Consider the following 15870-nt stretch of genomic DNA (forward strand, 5'->3'; position numbering starts at 1 on the left):
CCAGAGATCAGGGCAATTGAAATATCAGTTGCAATAAACACAATTGGTATTAAGGACTTGTGCTTGATATAGATGGCCGATCAGTTTTATCATCATAAAGTTGCACAACTGACATCACAAAGCTGAAGTTCCACAGGCCTCTCCTAAGCCCCATAAAGCAATTAATGAAGGTGGGCTCCTAACATCCTCAGCATCAAGAAGATAAACCCCCACCCACTTCTCAATTGCACTGAGCCATACAAGTCTGCAAGATTCCAGGTTTGATTGAGCCCCACCAAGCAAAAGGGAGGGAACATAGTTGGCCATGTGCATGCTTGTTGTGGGTGAAAGGCCAGATCTAGTCAAACTGCAATGATTGCTATCCCCTCCTCCACCCCAAACAGTCAAATAATCTATTAACACCAGCATGAATCTGTACACTTCTATACCGTCTCATTAGATGTCACCTTGGCACAAAATACATAGTACCTTTTGCACTTTGTTTCCATTAAAATTTTCCACCTATCCATCTCTCCTGAAGACAATATGTGCTGATGTACATGGTCCATCGATGCCATCAGTCTTCAAGTACTTTATTCATGTAGCCATTTTTCACCCATGTGCCTAAATAGTGAAATTCAGCAGTCTGAATTCATGGGAATCATCACTGCCAAGTCCAATCATGCTCTTAGCCAACATCTGAACAGACAGGAAATTGTTGAACAGTCTGCAACAGGGACCTTGGCCAAACTTCTCTGCTGCTCCTCCTCACCCCCCCACCCAAAACAAAAACCAACTGTGCACCCCAACAGATTGGTCAGCTCAGCATAATTCCTGCTCTTCAAGGCTATGCCACAATACTATCCCATAAACTATCAGAGGGCTGTGTTTTGTATTTTCATCTATAAATGTCTGAGCCTAACTGTAAAGCTACACAGGTAGCAGGTAAAGGTCTGCCAATGCTCAGATGCAGTTACTAGGTGGTGTATGTAAGTAACCAAAAAACCTTGCCTTCCTTAATATTTCACCAACTGCACAGATCAAGAATCCATACACACAAATAGGTGCAATAATATCTCAAATTCCCATCAGGATTGCTCTGTCCATTTCCTAACAAAGGTGAATGCTTGTCCACTTAGCTTTTCAATGAAGCAACTTAAGCTTGCTGATCGCTTTAAAAACCTAGGGAACCCACTGTGATTATAATCAACACTCTTGCAACAAAACAAAAGCACAAAGATCTTAACACCATCCCAATCTCTAATAATCAACTAGAAAAACACAGCTAAGTCACCACCCATTTCCCATATCCAACTCGGAGTTCCCATCTGACATTAAGTCATGCATGAAGCACAATCTCAATTGAACACTGGAAAATCAAAGCCATTATCTTGGCCCCAAGCACTCATGCCTCTTGCCATCAACTCCATTCCTCTCCCTGGCTACTTGTTCACATTGAGCCAGCATATCAAATTTAAACTCACCGTATTCAACTACCAATACCCCACCATATCCATGCAATCTTCCCCACTTTATTGCCCCTTCCAGTCCCCTGACTCCCACTTGTCATCCCCACCAAAGGAGCAGATGCAAGCCACCCTCAAGTACCTTGCTGATGTGACTATCATTCATGAAGGGGGCCTCAACCACGAGCTGTTGGAACTATGAAGAGGCATCGTGGCTTGGCCTTATAGATCCTTTAAAAATAACCCAAATCTGACACCCTGCTTCTACTGAAGGTTCTGACGCAAACAGAGAGCCTTCAAGTATCAGTTACCCTTCATATGCAAGCCGAGGCAGCTAGTTTTGGCTGGGTATTCGGCAGATCGAAACTCAACCCTGTCCTCACCCAACAATATTACTTGTGAGCTTTCCACCTTGGGGTTGAGGGACAGCGATTTATAGCCAAGTAAGCCAGAGGCCTGGACTAATAATCCGGAGTCATGAGTTCAAATCCCACAACGGCTGCTGGGGAATTTAAATTCAATTAATTAAATAAAATCTGAAATAAAAAAACTAGTATCAGTAATGGTGGCCATGAAACTACCGGATTGTCGTAAAAACCAATTTGGTTCACTAATGTCCTTTAGGGAAGGAAACCTGCCGTCCTTACCCGGTCTGGCCCATATGTGACTCCAGATCCACAGCAATGTGGTTGATTCTTAATCGCCCTCTGAAATGGCCTAGCAAGCCACTCAGTTGTACAATCTCGCTACAAAAAGTCAGAAGAATAAAACCAGACAGACCATCCAGCATCGGACACTAGGCGCCAGACACGACAAAGGCAAACAAGCCCAGCTGACCCTGCAAAGTCCTCCTTGCTAACATCTGGGGACTTATGCCAGAATTGGGAGAGCTGTCCCACAGACTAGTCAAGCAACAGCCTGACATAGCCATACTCACAGAATCATACCTTTCAGCCAACGTCCCAGACTCTTCCATCACCATCCCTGGGTATGTCCTGTCCCACTGACAGGACAGACCCACCAGAGGTGGCGGTACAGTGATATACAGTCAGGAGGGAGTAGCCCTGGGAGTCCTCAATTTGACTCCGGACCCCATGGCATCAGGTCAAACATGGTCAAGGAAACCTCCGACTGATTACCACCTACAGCCCTCCCTCAGCTGATGAATCAGTTCTCCTCCATGTTGAGCACCACTTGGAGGAAGCACTAAGGGTAGCAAGGGCACAGAATGTACTCTGGGTGGGGGACTTCAATGTCCATCACCAATAGAGGCTCGGTAGCACCGCTACTGACCGAGCGGGCAGAGTCCTGAAGGACATAGCTGCCAGACTGGGCCTGCGGCAGGTGGCGAGAGAATCAACACGAGGGAGAAACCTACTTAACCTCGTCCTCACCAATCTACTTGTAGCAGATGCATCTGATCATGACAGTATTGGTAGGAGTCCTCTGGAGACGAAGTCCCATCTTTGCACCGAGGACACCAACCAACATGTTGTGTGGCACTATCACCGTGCTAAATGGGATCGATTCAGAATAGATCTAGCAGCTCAAAACTGGGCATCCATGAGGCACTGTGGGCCATCAACAGCAGATTTGTATTCCAGCACAATCTGTAAGCTCATGGCCTGGCATATTCCTCACTACCATTACCAACAAGCCAGGGGATCAACCCTGGTTCAATGAGGAGTGTAGAAGCACATGCCAGGAGCAGCACCAGGCATACCTAAAAATGAGGTGCCAACCTGGTGAAGCTACAACACAGGACTACGTACATGCTAAACAGCAGAAGCAACATGCTATAGACAGAGCTAAGCGATTCCACAACCAACGGATCAGATCAAAGCTCTGCAGTCCTGCTGCATCCAGACGTGACTAGTGGTGGACAATTAAACTAACGGGAAGAGGAGGCTCTCAATGATGGCAGAGTCCAGCACGTGAGTGCAAAAGACAAGGCTGAAGCGTTTGCAACCATCTTCAGCCAGAAGTGCCGAGTGGATGATCCATCTCTGTCTCCTCCTGATATCCCCACCATCACAGAAGCCAATCTTCAGTCAATTCGATTCACTCCACACGATATCAAGAAACGGATGAGTGCACTGAATACAACAAAGGCTATGGGCCCCAACATCCCGGCTGTAGCGCTGAAGATTTGTGCTCCAGACTTAGCCGTACCTCTAGCCAAACTATTCTAGTACAGCTACAACACTGGCATTTACCTGACAATGTGGAAAATTGCCCAGGTATGTCCTGTCCACAAAAAGGATAAATCCAATCCAGCCAATTATTGCCCCATCAATCTACTCTCAACCATCAGCAAAGTGATGGAAGGTGTCGTCAACAGTGCTATCAAGTGGCACTTACTCACCAATGCTCAGTTTGGGTTCCGCCAGGACCACTCAACTCCAGACCTCATTACAGCCTTGGTCCAAACATGGACAAAAAAAAGAGTTGAATACCATAGGTGAGGTGAGTGTGACTGCCCTTAACATCAAGGCAGCATTTGACCGAGTGTGGCACCAAGGAGCCGGAGTAAAATTTAAGTCAATGGGAATCGGGGAAAAACTCTCCAGTGGCTGGAGTCATACCTAGCACAAAGGAAGATGGTAGTGGCTGTTCGAGGCCAATCATCTCAGCCCCAGGATATTATTGCAGGAGTTCCTCAGGGTAGTGTCCTAGGCCCAACCATCTTCAGCAGCTTCATCAATGACCTTCCCTCCATCATAAGATCAGAAATGGGGATGTTCACTGATGATTGTACAGTGTAATGTTCCATTCGCAACCCCTCAGATAATGAAGCAGTCCGAGCCCGCATGCAGCAAGACCTGGACAACATCCAGGCTTGGGCTGATAAGTGGCAAGTACCATTCATGCCAGACAAGTGCCAGGCAATGACCACCTCCAACAAGAGTGTGTCTAACCACCTAGCCTTGATATTCAACGGCATTACTACCGCTGAATCCCCCACAATCAACATCCTGGGGGGTCACCATTGACCAGAAACTTAACTGGACCAGCCACATAAATAGTGTGCCTACAAGAGCAGGTCAGAGGCTGGGTATTCTGCGGCGAGTGACTCATCTCCTGACTCCCCAAAGCCTTTCCACCATCTGCAAGGCACATCAGGAGTGTGTTGGAATACTCTCCACTTGCCTGGATGAGTGCAGCTCCAACACTCAAGAAGCTCGACACCATCCAGGACAAAGCAGCCCACTTGATTGGCACCCCACCCACCACCCTAAACATTCACTCCCTTCGCCACCAGTACCATCCACAGGATGCACCGCAGCAACTCGCCAAGGCTTCTTCGACAGCACCTCCCAAACCCGCGATCTCTACCACCTAGAAGGATAAGGGCAGCTGGCACATGGGAACACCGCCTGCACATTCCCCTCCAAGTCACACAACACCCCGACTTGGAAATATATCGCCGTTCCTTCATCGTCGCTGTGTCAAAATCCTGGAACTCCCTACGTAACAGCACTGTGGGAGAACCTTCACTACACCGACTGCAGCGGTTCAAGAAGGCGGCTCACCACCACCTTCTCATGGGCAATTAGGGATGGGCAATAAACGCCGGCCTCGCCAGCGACGCCCACATCCCATGAACAAATTAAACAAAAAGCCGAACCCCAATTAATCTTCCTAGCCCAGGATAACTCAGGAATGTGTTTAAAACAAAGTCCAAACTAATTTCTTTGTCTTCCCCCTCGCTTACACTGGACACGCAAACAGATACTGTCACTTCTTTCACTTTTGGTTCACTACAATTAGGCATCAGATCAGAATAACAAGTTAAGGGGTGCACAGTGTTGTGAAAGTCTATCTCTTGGCTTTAAATTTAAAATTGACCAAAATTATTTTCCACTAGGATTTTACAGATGACACAAAAGCAGAGGGGGGTTGCTAATTAAGGAGAACTGAAGACGACTTCAGGGGATAGAGACAAATTGAGCAGTTATCAGAAGAAATTTAATATGGAGACATGGAAGGTGTTACATTTCACAGGAATAATAAGGACATATAGTAAACTTTACTATATGTTAAGGGGCTCACACATCTTTTTAAAAAGGCCTTCGATCAGGCACCACATGATACTCGACTAAAGTTGGAACATGTGGAGCCAGGGGACAAGTAGCAGAATGGATAGCAAGCTGGCGATAAAACAAAACAGAGGGTGGGGGTTAAAGGTAGTTACTCAGACTGACAAAGAGCAGGAAGCGGTGTTCCACATGGAATGGTGCTGGTACCACTGCTATTCACTATTTACATAAATGATTCGGACTAGAGAATTGGAAGTACAATTTCAAAATTTGCTGACACCACCAAATTGGGGGGATAGTTAATAGAGGGGACTGTGACAAAATACAGGAAGACATTAATAAATTTGCAGAATGGGCTTGTAATTGGCAATTGAATTTTAATATAGTTGTGAGATGGCACATTTTGGCAGGAAGAATAAGGAGGCCACATAATCCTTGGAAAATAAGAATCTAAATGGGGTAGAGGAACAAAGGGATCTGGGGATGCAGATACACAGAGTATTGACGCAGGTTAATAAGGCCATGAAAAAAAACAAAGTTCTGGGGTTCATTTCTAGAGTGATAGTATTGAAAAGTAGAGAATTTATGTTAAACTTGTATAGAACCTTGGCTAGACCACATTTGTGAACTATGAACAGTTCTGGTCTCCATATTATAACAATTATAACCTGAAGGTGGTGCAAAAAAGATGTACTAGGAGGATACCAGAACTGAGAGGTTATATCGATCAGGAAAGATTGAACAAGATGGGGCTCTATTCTCTAGAAAAAAACTGAGGGGTGACCTGATGGAGGTCTTTAAGATTATGAAAGGGTATGACAAGGTAGACGCAGAGAAGACATTTTCACTTGCAGAGGAGACCAGAACTATAAGATAATCACTAATAAATCCAATAGGGAATTCAGGAGAAACTTCTTTACCCAGAGGGTGGTTAGAAGGTGGAACTCACTACCATAAGGAGTAGTTGAGGCAAATAGCATAGATACATTTAAGGGGAATCTAAATAAACACATTGAGGGATAAAGGAATAGAAGGATATGTTGATGGGGTTAGATGAAGGAGGCTCAAGTGGAGCATAAACACTGACATGGACTCTTTGGGCCAAATGGCCTGTTTCTGTGTTGTACATTCTATGTAATCTAAAAATAGGAAGACAGGCTGATAAAACCATTAAAAAATAACTTGCACTTATATAGCATCTCTCATGGCCTCAGGAGGTCCCAAAACCCTTCACAGGAAATGAAATACATTTGAAGTGTAGTAACTGTTGTAATGTAGGAAAACACGCCAGCCAATTTGCACACAGCAAGATCCCACAAACAATTAGATAAATGACAGAGAACAGGGGACTTCTGGCCAAACACTGCCATGGGATCTTTTACGGCCATTGTGTGGAGGCGGACGGGGAATCGGGCATCCGAAAGACAGTGCAGCACTCGTGCCAGCATGGATAATGTGTTCAAATGTCTGTAGTGGGGTTTGAACCCACGAGCATCTGACTCAAGGTGAGCGCCACCAAAAGATCTATGGAAAAATTTATATATTTTTTTTAAGGGGGGCTGTTAAAATGGAGTAAGTAGAATACATAATAGCTTTTAAATGACAAATGAATAAATATTTGGGGGGAAAAGGATATTGGACAAGTGGTAGCTTATTCAGAAGGCAGTCTAATGGCTCTGTGTAAAATTCTATTATCTTTTAACCATGAGGGAGATATATTTGGGATAGATCAAAACCCAGACTCTGAACAGAAGGGCCGCCTTCTAGAACACTACCAGCTAGTCCAGCAGACTCATCCTAATCCAGTAGAACTGAAGTGGAAATATATCCATATACCAAATCCTCAAAATTTCAATTCCCAGCCATGCATTGCGCTGCCCTTTTTAAACAGTGCAGAAGTTTGCCAATGAGACCAGGGTCAGGAATTAATTTGCAACTACGTATCAGTTTATGTCACTCATGAAAATTCCCAAAATGCTTTGCAAATATTACATTACTTTTTCATGTGCTGTCAGTTAGAGGAGAATGCAATAGCCATTTTGTGCACAGCAAGTCCCACAAATCGCAATAAGAACATTAGTGAGGGCTCCAGGAGAATTTGCCACTCTAAGTAATGCCAGGATAGAGCAGTCAAGTTTCCTGTTCTAACCTCTCATCTGAGGCAACTCCAGTCAGGAATCCACAGGAGCGTTGGCCATGTTGCAAAATGCCGACACAAGAATGCTACCCCTTCCCCAGAAAAAGCCAAATGCAACTAACCAGTTAAGTCAAGACAGAAATAGTAAACAAAACCTTTTCTGTAATGGAGAATAGAAATAACTCATGGTTTTGTTTTGTCAAACAGGAATGAGTATCAGAGCCGGATTAACAATTTCTTGGGGCTCTAGGCACAGAATATTCTGGTCACCTCTGCACTCCACCATCCCATTCACAGAATCACAAACATGTAGTAAAATGCATGAAGAAATAGGCCTTAGAACGTTAACACATCAATAAAAAGTAAATCAAATCATATATGTAAAAAGGAAAAGATTAGCGAAAGTAAACGCAGGTCCCTTAGAAGCAGAGGCAAGAGAAATTTTAATGGGGAATAAGGAAATGGCAGAGAAATTAAACAAATATTTTGTATCTGTCTTCACGGTAGAAGACACAAAAAACATTCTGGAAATAGTGGGGAACCTAAAGTCTAATGAGATTGAGGAACTTAAAGTAATTATTAAAAAAAAGTACTGGAGATATTAATGGGACTAAAAGCCGACAAATCCCCTGGACCAGATAGGCTACATCTTAGGGTTTTAGAAGGGGTGGCTAGAGATTGTGGATGCGTTGGTTTTGATCTTCCAGAATTCGCTAGATTCTAGAACAGACCCCATGGATTGATAGGTAGTAAGTATAATACTGCTATTCAAGAAAGGAGGGAGAGAGAAAACGGAACTATATGTCAGTTAGCCCGACATCAGTAGTAGGGAAAATGCTAGAATCAATTCAAGGACGTACTAACAGGCACTTAGAAATTCATAAAACCATGTTGACTTTGCCTAATTGTGTTATGAAAGGGAAATAGTGTTTTTTTTATTCGTTCACGGGATGTGGGCGTCGCTGGCGAGGCCAGCATTTATTGCCCATCCCTAATTGCCCTCGAGAAGGTGGTGGTGAGCCGCCTTCTTGAACCGCTGCAGTCCGTGTGGTGACAGTTCTCCCACAGTGCTGTTAGGAAGGGAGTTCCAGGATTTTGACCCAGCGACAATGAAGGAACGGCGATATATTTCCAAGTCGGGATGGTGTGACTTGGAGGGGAACGTGCAGGTGGTGTTGTTCCCATGTGCCTGCTGCTCTTGTCCTTCTAGGTGGTAGAGGTCGCGGGTTTGGGAGGTGCTGTCGGAGAAGCCTTGAAGAGTTGCTGCAGTGCATCCTGTGGATAGTGCACACTGCAGCCACGGTGCGCCGGTGGTGAAGGGAGTGAATGTTCAGGGTGGTGGATGGGGTGCCAATGAGGCGGGCTGCTTTATCTTGGATGGTGTCGAGCTTCTTGAGTGTTGTTGGAGCTGCACTCATCCAGGCAAGTGGGGAGTATTCCATCACACTCCTGACTTGTGCCTTGTAGATGGTGGAAAGGCTTTGGGGAGTCAGGAGGTGAGTCACTCGCCGCAGAATACCCAGCCTCTGACCTGCTCTTGTAGCCACAGTATTTATATGGCTGGTCCAGTTAAGTTTCTGGTCAATGGTGACCCCTATTGAGTTTTGAGGGTGTAACTAGCAGGGTAGATAAAGGGGAACTGGTGGATATTTGGATTTTCAAAAGGCATTCGATAAAGTGCCACATAAGAGGTTGTTACCCAAGATTAGGGCTCATGGGATTGGGGTAATATATTAGCATGGATTAAGGACTGGTTAATGGACAGAAAACATTAGGAATAAACGGGCCAATTTCAGGTTGGCAGGCTGCAACTGGTGGGGTGCCGCAGGGATTGGTGCTTGAGCCTCAGCTGTTTACGATCTATATTAATGACTTAGATGAAGGGACCGAATGTAATGTATCCAAGTTTGCTGACGATACAAAGCCAGGTGGGAAAGTAAGCTGTGACAAGGACACAGTCTGCAAAGGGATATCGACAGGTTAAGTGAGTAGGCATGGTGGCAGGTGGAGTATAATGTGGGGAAATGTGAGGTTATTCACTTTGGTAGGAAGAATAGGAACACAGAATATTTTTTAAATGGTGAGAAACTATTAAATGTTGGTGTTCAGAGGGATTTGGGTGTCCTTGTACACGAAACACAAAGTTACCATGCAGGTACAGCAAGCAATTAGGAAGGCAAATGGTCTGTATGGAATATAAAAGTAGAGATGTTTTGCTAAAGTTGTACAGGGCATTGGTGAGACCACATCTAGAATACTGTGCGCTGTTTTGGTCTCCTTATTTAAGAAAGGACTTAATTGCTTTGGAGGCGGATCAGAGAAGGTTCACTCCAATGATTCCTGGGATAAGGGGGTTATCTTATTGGACAAGTTGGGCCTGTATACACTGGAGTTTAGAAGAATGAGGTGATCTTATTGAAATGTCCTGAGGGACAAAAAGGGTAGATGCTGAGAGGACGTTTCCCCTTGTAGGAGAGACTAGTACTAGGGGTCACAGTTTAAAAATAAGGGGTCTCCCATTTAAGAAGGAGGAGATGAGGAGAATTTTTTTCTCAGAGGGAAGAGTCTGTGGATCTCCCTTCCCCAGAGAGCAGTGGAGGCAGGGTCATTGAATATTTTTAAGGCTGAGTTAGATAGATTCCTGATTAACAAGGGAGTCAAAGGTTATAGCAGGTAGACGGGAAAGTAGGGTTGAGGTCACAATCAGATCAGCCATGATCTTATCAAATGGCCTACTCCTGCTCTTAATTCGTATGTTCACCTTTGTTGCAAGGGGGTTGGAGTATAAAAAGAGTAAGGATGTCTTGCTGCAATTATATAGGGCTCTAGTGAGACCACACCTCGATTACTGTGTCCAGTTTTGGTCTTCTTAAGGAAGGTTATAGTTATTGGGGGGGGTGCAACAAAGGTTCACTAGATTGATTCTTGGGATGTGAGGGTTGTCCTATGAGGAGAGATGAAGTAAAATGGGCCTGGAGTTTAGAAGAATGAGAGGTGATCTCATTGAAACATAAAAATTCTAGAGCTTGACAGGGTAGATGCTGAGAGGCTGTTTCCCCTGGCTGGAGAATCTAGGACTAAGAGTCATAGTCTCAAGAGGTCAACCATTTAGGACCAAGATGAGAAACTTTCTTCACTCAGTTGTGAATCTTTGGAATTCTCTACCTGAGGGATGTGCATGTTAAGTATAATCAAGACTGAGATTGATAGATTTTTGGACTCATAAGGGAATCAAGGGATATGGGGATCGGGCAGGAAAGTGGAGTTGAGGTAGAAGATCAGCCATGATCTTATTGAATGGTGGAGCAGGCTTGAGGGGCCGTATGGCCTACTCCTATTTTGTATGTTCTTATCACTATATAGTAGTTCAAATGGAACTGATCCTGGGGCTGTATGCAACTTTTCTGCAGAATGGCAAGTTTTAGCAGGAGCCCCTGGGCATGGGCCCCATAGACCAATCGGCCCATGATGACCATTGTTATTAGAAAATTATTCTCACTCATTAGCACTTAAAACATTACAATTCTTGGCCATAGTATTAAAACAATCAACATTCTTGGACATTCCTCATCTCTCCCCAACAAAAAAAAAGGATTTTTAAAAATCCATCAGTTGGATAGATTAAGCCAAAGAGTTACAAATCGACCATTAGCTATGCAGTAAATTTGGAATTCCTTAAATTAAAAGTTTCTCTCTCTTCTGGGTGGGAAGGGTCCTACTCGTGTATAAACAAAGCAGTCCGATATTAACCAAAAGGGATAAAAATTAATGAATGACAACGCTGACGCTCGTTGCAAGCTACTCGTGGACAGTGCTGCCTTCACGTTGTTACGAGAGAGATCAGCGTGGGGGGACAAAGCCCTTTTGCTTACAGCATGCAAAACATGAATGGACCTAATCTCTTTAGAGAAAATCGCACGCTCTGACTCAGCCCGCCCAACAGCAGGCACCATTTTGTTTGGAAAAGCACCCCTGGATTGGGAGGGGGAAGACACGTGTGTGTATACACACACACAAAATCAAAGCTACAAAATCAGACATTTTAAATTCTCCGGAGTGCTGAATTAAATTATTCCTGCTAACTCACAACATTCCAAGATTAATCGATACGTTATTGATATGTTGTGCAATCCACACTGCCTGGAACATGAATGGACACAGTACATCATTAACGAGTGATCAAAAACACAGGCTGTTACATTACAGGACTTAACAAGACTGCGTTGCTCCCGATACCACGTTTCCGAGGACACATTGTTTCCAGGTGCCAAGAATGAGACTCATTACCACACACTGATACCATCGCGATGAAAGATGGTTGGCGTCTTTTCATCGCTTGGGGAAACAAAAAAATAATTCACCAAATTAAATTAGAGAAAAGCAAAAACCGCCACTGTTTTTCTAATATATCAATGTACAAATTCCAGCACAAAAATAAAAATTGCACAAGTCGTCCTTTTCGTTTTTACGCGTGTAAACTTAAGTCGGCAACACTAAGATTTATTTTAACCTACAACTTCTGTCTCTATTGATCCATGTAACTTTAAATATTATTTATGCAATGGTTTTACACGAAATCGTTTGAAACAACAAACTGAAGTAAAATCCCGCAATGCATTCAAACGCAGAAGCCATGAAGATGTCGCCAGCTCCTGCAATACTATCCGAAATTTCCAATCGAAATAAAAACATCCCTACAACGTATAAAGTATCGGTCACTACATTTTAATCATTACACCCATGGGTTTTGTCTGAAGATCGGCTACAAATCGGGTCAGAACACGTTGCCTCCAGATTATCTCAATAAGCTACAGAAAAAATTAAAAAGAAAGTGACATACCGAAAATTTTGACTAATGGACTCGAAATTGCTTAATAGTTACACCTATAAGAACAGTTTCAAGTCGTTGCTCGAATTAAAATGATCGGCAACCAAGGAAACATAACCACGACCTTTTGGGAATAAAGGTGAATATACGGTCATGTGCACTAAACACCCGACTTGAAACATCTTAAACGTGATAAAACATACTAGAATTTTGTATGAGACCTCAAATTATCTCATCTTAAAATACCTAAAAGGGGAAACAAAAAATGCTAAATCTTTAAAAGCATTTATTCACAATGTAATACTCTCAATATGCCATTTACCTCCATCGCACCCTTTGTCAATACGAAATTATTTTTTTTTAAATAAGTTTACTAAGCCAATATGTTACTGGTGAAACCAGAGGAACTGGGTACAAATATTGAACTTCTGAAGATAACCAAAATTAAGTGCTGAATTAGAATGTATTTTATAAAACCGTCAAAATCAAACATAACTTTTAAGTTCAACATATCCCTTAAAATAGACAGGATTTTTTCAATTCAAAAAACACAAATCTTCAACTTAGAATTTACTGCAACGAAAAACATTGGAATTTTTTATCTTACAACTAATATTCCCACTGAACGAAAAACATTGCATTTTTTTCCCCCCACTACAACGAACGAAAAACATTGCAATTTTTTTTCCCCCAGGCAACGAACTATTTTTTTTTAAAACCATGCTCCTAACGAATTGTTGAAAACCTACTTCGTTTTCGTGCTGCTGGCAGTAGCTGACCCGTTCGTGTGTGAGCGGCAGGCTGGGGAAGGGCTGCTGGTTGTAGTGCTGCTGCCTGAAGCGGTGGATGACATGCTCCTTGGTGAGGCGGACCCGCTGGTGCGCCCGCACGCAGTGATCGCACAGGTACTCGGCGCAGTCCATGCAGCGGGAGGTCACCGGCGCGCCCTCGTCACACGAGCTACAGCCGGACTGCGAGCCTTTGCCCCGGCCCCGGCGCTGCCCATTCCCCCCGCCGCTACCACCTCCTCCTCCTCCTCCTCCGTCCAGCTCGTCCTCGGCCGCCGACACCACGTCCAGGAGGTTGTTGAGCAGCAGCAGCTCGGCCGGCAGCCCCTCGCTCTCAGCGGCCGGCATGCGGCGCTCGCAGATGGGGCAGCCCAGGTCACCGGGGCCGCAGGAGTTGCTGGAGGAGGAGGAGGAGGAAGCGGTGGACGATGAGGGGTCGGCCTCAGGCCCGTTCCCCGGCCGGCCGCGGTTACTGCCCGGCCCGTTCCCTCCCCGCCTCCGCCGGCCGCCTCCCCCGTGCGCCTCCAGGCAGGGCTGGCAGAAGGAGTGGCGGCAGGGCAGCAGGCGCAGCTCGTCGGCCTGGGGCTGAGGTTGCAGCGCCGCCGGGCTGGAGCGGGAGCGCGACCCCGACCCCGGCGGGCCCCGGGAGCAGCAGAGGCCGCACTGTTGCTGGGGCGGCTGCTGCTGCTGCTGCTGCTCTTGCCGCGCCGCCGCCGCCTCCTGCCGGCTCGGGGCCTGCGGCTGAGCCGGACTCGGCTGCTCCTGCCGCGGCTGAGCCGACTGTGGCGGCGGCTGCTGCTGCTGCTCCTGGCCGCAGAACGGGGCGGCCATGGCGGCGTCCGAGCGCTGGTAACAGCGCGGGTAGAAGCGGCCCTGGGCCAGCTCTGCCGGCCTGGAGGGCAGCCGCTCGGCTTCCTCAGCGAGAACCGCTCCCCTGTGCAGCGACCGAGAAATCCACATTGACGGGCCGACGGGGGCTCATATTCCCCCCCGGGATGCGCCGTGTGTGGGGTCGGTCGGTCGGTCGGTGTAGGTGGGTGGGTGCGGGCGGGGGGGGGCTCCCTCACCGGTCGTCGTTCTTCTTTTTGTTTTGTTTCGCCCCCCACCCCCGGTCAATCTCTCGTAGGCCCTCTTTAATCCCCGGTGTTTCTTCGGCCTCTTCCACCCCTTCCTCTCTCTTCAGCTTCGCTCCCAGCCGCTGCCTCTCCCCGCCGCACGCTCCATCTTCTCGCACTTTCTGTGTCTCGAGCGTCTGGCGCCGCTTTTTTTTTTCCGCCTCCTCTTTGGACGTGGTGAGGGGAGGGGGCGGAGCGCCGTTTTCCAACGTCACCGCGTAGCTCAGCGTCAGGTGTAAGTTTGTGTGTGTGTGGGGGGAGGGAGGAGACCACGCCCTTCTCATTCATTCATAATTTATTTCATTCATAACTCTGCAACATGGTTTATCCACTAGCGGAGGATTCAACTATTGAATAGGAATGGTTATATTTTAGCTCGGGGTGGCGGGAGGGGCGCTACAATTGGCACTTCTAAATTGAGCAGGGTTCCTGCTCCTGATTCCCTTGTTGCAGTGTTTTTCAAAAGCAATTACTGACTAGCCACAAGTGTGGTCGTGGTGACACTGTTTCAGCCACATGCACTCATTTTAATAGAGAAACGCCTTACGTGTACCCACACAGTACATGTAAATGTACTTCATATGTATATTTACTTAACAAACAGCTACCACCGTTCTGCAACCAAGCAAGTAAAGCACCCACAACGATCAATAAACACACTCTGCTTTTCGTCTTTACCAATAATTACACAAGGTTAAACTACACATGCACACACCGTGTGACTGAGTGTTGAGATCTCATGCCCAACGAAAACGTCTATTACTCATTTTCCATTTACTAGTCAGAAATGCGATTAGCCACTTGTGGTTAGTGGCTAATGTATTGGACGACACTGACTTATTGGAAACATTGGGTGCCAGGTGAGGGAAATATCAGGCTTGGTCCTCTGCAGTCTAGTGCCAGCATTCACTGTCAGCGATCACACAAAACTAATGGCCGCTTGGGGTGAGGTACCATAAGGTGGAACCATATTCCAACAAGGGAATCAATGTCTTCAGGGGTGGAGAGATGGACAATGTAGCCTTGAGGGAATAATTCATCAACCACATGAATGAGTGCAGCTCCAACAACACTCAAGAAGCTCGACACCATCCAGGACAAAGCAGCCTGCTTGACTGGCACCCCATCCACCACCCTAAACATTCACTCCCTTCACCATCGGCGCACCATGGCTGCAATGTGGACCATCCACAGGATGCACTGCAGCAACTCACCAAGGCTTCTTCAACAGCACTTCCCAAAGGACAACAGCAGCAGGCACATGGGAACAACACCACCTGACGTTCCCCTCCAAGTCACACACCATCCTGACTTGGAAATATATCGCCGTTCCTTCATCGTCGCTGGATCAAAATCCTGGAACTCCCTTCCTAACAGCACTGTGGGAGAACCTTCACCACACGGACTGCAGGGGTTCAAGAAGGCGGCTCACCACCACCTTCTCAAGGGCAATTAGGGATGGGCAATAAATGCTGGCCTTGCCAGCAAAGCCCACATCCCATGAACAAATAAAAAAA

General features: G+C 46.0%; 1 protein-coding gene across 1 annotated transcript in view; it reads right to left on the reverse strand.

Annotated features, from left to right (window-relative positions):
* Positions 1–14478, reverse strand: part of trim71 (tripartite motif containing 71, E3 ubiquitin protein ligase) — a 66225-nt gene extending 51747 nt beyond the window's left edge. Inside the window, exon 1 of the mRNA XM_067997657.1 lies at positions 13200–14478. Coding sequence (XP_067853758.1) covers positions 13200–14198 — 999 coding nt within the window. The 5' untranslated portion in view covers positions 14199–14478. The remainder of the gene's footprint in view (positions 1–13199) is intronic.
* Between the last annotated feature and the right edge of the window lie 1392 nt (positions 14479–15870).

Source organism: Heptranchias perlo, chromosome 16 (genome assembly GCF_035084215.1).
Source record: "Heptranchias perlo isolate sHepPer1 chromosome 16, sHepPer1.hap1, whole genome shotgun sequence".
Classification (NCBI taxonomy): Eukaryota; Metazoa; Chordata; class Chondrichthyes; order Hexanchiformes; family Hexanchidae; genus Heptranchias; species Heptranchias perlo.